At 34.0% G+C, this 1,716-nt stretch overlaps 1 protein-coding gene across 1 annotated transcript; it reads left to right on the top strand.

Moving 5' to 3' along the window:
* The first annotated feature begins 307 nt into the window (after positions 1 to 307).
* On the top strand, positions 308 to 1,504 carry LOC145054348 (serine/arginine repetitive matrix protein). Its single transcript, XM_079002509.1, has 2 exons — positions 308 to 1,017; positions 1,095 to 1,504. The coding sequence occupies exons 1-2, from the start codon at positions 568 to 570 to the stop codon at positions 1,332 to 1,334; spliced, it is 690 nt and encodes a 229-aa protein (XP_078858635.1). The 5' UTR covers positions 308 to 567; the 3' UTR covers positions 1,335 to 1,504.
* Positions 1,505 to 1,716: the final 212 nt, after the last annotated feature.

Raw genomic sequence — 1,716 nt, 5'->3', positions numbered from 1 at the left:
TTCAAGTATGTTATATCGCTCCTCAAGTATAAGCCATGCATACTACACGGTTAAAAAAAAAAGAACAATTTATCTTTTTGCTAATTAAGTCGTTAAACTTGGAAAAATAACAACTGTAATGACATAATTATCAAAAAGAATAACTTGTTAGACAAATGAGTAAAAATAAGATAGTTGATTATTTATATGGATACAATATGATGTGTGGTGCAGAAGTAGTCTATAAACAAAGAACATGCACATGGGTAGTCGCTGGCAATAGCCATTTTCTTATTCACTTCCCAACCTCCAATCAGTTAATTACAATCCACCCTCCTTAAATTCATGCACATTGTCATGTAAACCAAAATAGTATGGATTTTGTTTTTACGTTCTTTGCTCATTTGTATCGAACAAATCGTTTTTTTAATGTCTTTTAAATTGCAGCAATCTCAAAAACCACATGAGTCAATCCCACTTCATCCCTCCTCCAATCATAACCATCTTCATTCACCGCTTTTTGTAGCATCGTAACAAATCCATTCAAGATCTTCATCATTCATAAGTTTTATCAAGATTCTGTGTTTAATGGAAGAACCTGGAGATCTTTTAGAAGATAGTTGGTTCTTTGGAAACTTACTTCACACAAAAACAAGAACCATTTCTCGATGTTATTCTGATCTTACTTCCAGTTCTTGCCCTCCTCTTCCTCCTCTATGTTCGAATCAAGAATCCATTGTTAAGAATGAGAGAAAGAACTCTAGCGTTTCCTCAAGAAAGCAGCCACCCATTGCTCCTCGAAATCTAAACAGAACACCATCTTTGCCAAATTCAGTGGAAACACAATCCTTTATAATGAAAAATACAGACACAAGTCCGCATTTGAGTAGAACATCATCCATGACAACTTCTGAAGAAGAAACTGATCAAGATGAGGATGAAGAAGATCAAGAAAGTGAGTTTAGTTTGGGGAGATTGATAAGACAAGCATCGATGAACTCTTCACATACATCAAACCCATCTCGAAAAACATCTAAGGTACATAGTTTTGCAAAGAATATATCGAATATCAAGATTAATCTATATGTATAATTAAAATCGGGTTTTGCATGCAGGCGACGATGGAAAACATGGGAAAGAAACCCGAATTAGGTCAAGAAAAGATTCGTGATGAGAAGAAGACTGAGAGAAACAGAAGCAAAAACATAAAGATTAGTGGCAAGAACAAAAATGGTGGTGGTGCTCCTGCAATTCCAGGAGGATGGGTTGATAAGAGTTCATCAGAAGACATGAAAGCACATATTAAGTATTGGGCTAGAGCTGTGGCTTCTAACGTGCGCCAGGAGTGTTCATGATAGCTAGTTCGTTGGAATTGGAATAAGTTTCGAGTTAATAATACAACTTGATCATGACGGAAATAACATGTCCAAAGCTCTCTTTAGATTCATTTTATGTCTAATTCTTCCAAATTGGCTGTACATTTTGTCCCTTTCTAGATCTATAAATGTTTGAGTGAACTGAATAATTGGTCTCTGGAATTTGGTACTGCTTTGGTTACACAACATATATAATTATTTCACAAGAATAAATTCATATAAAAAAAATGTGAATTTTATTTATGTATTAGTTATATTTTCATAACTTTTCCAAAAGTAATTTCGGTTTGTTTATTTATAAACAAATTGATTTGGGTTACGTATTCTTTCGACATGCATCCACAATTTATTGAACTCTATA

Source organism: Lactuca serriola, chromosome 5 (genome assembly GCF_051521515.1).
Source record: "Lactuca serriola cultivar US96UC23 chromosome 5, Lser_US96UC23_V15, whole genome shotgun sequence".
Lineage (NCBI taxonomy): Eukaryota > Viridiplantae > Streptophyta > Magnoliopsida > Asterales > Asteraceae > Lactuca > Lactuca serriola.
Note: the sequence above shows the minus strand (reverse complement) of the source record. Positions and strands in the feature narration are given on the sequence as shown.

Excerpts from the sequence above, each read along its gene's own strand:
- LOC145054348 (XM_079002509.1), top strand. The coding sequence starts at position 568 with ATGGAAGAACCTGGAGATCTTTTAGAAGATAGTTGGTTCTTTGGAAAC. Across the intron at positions 1,018-1,094 it reads CATCTCGAAAAACATCTAAG|GCGACGATGGAAAACATGGG; the intron begins GTACATAGTTTT and ends TTTTGCATGCAG.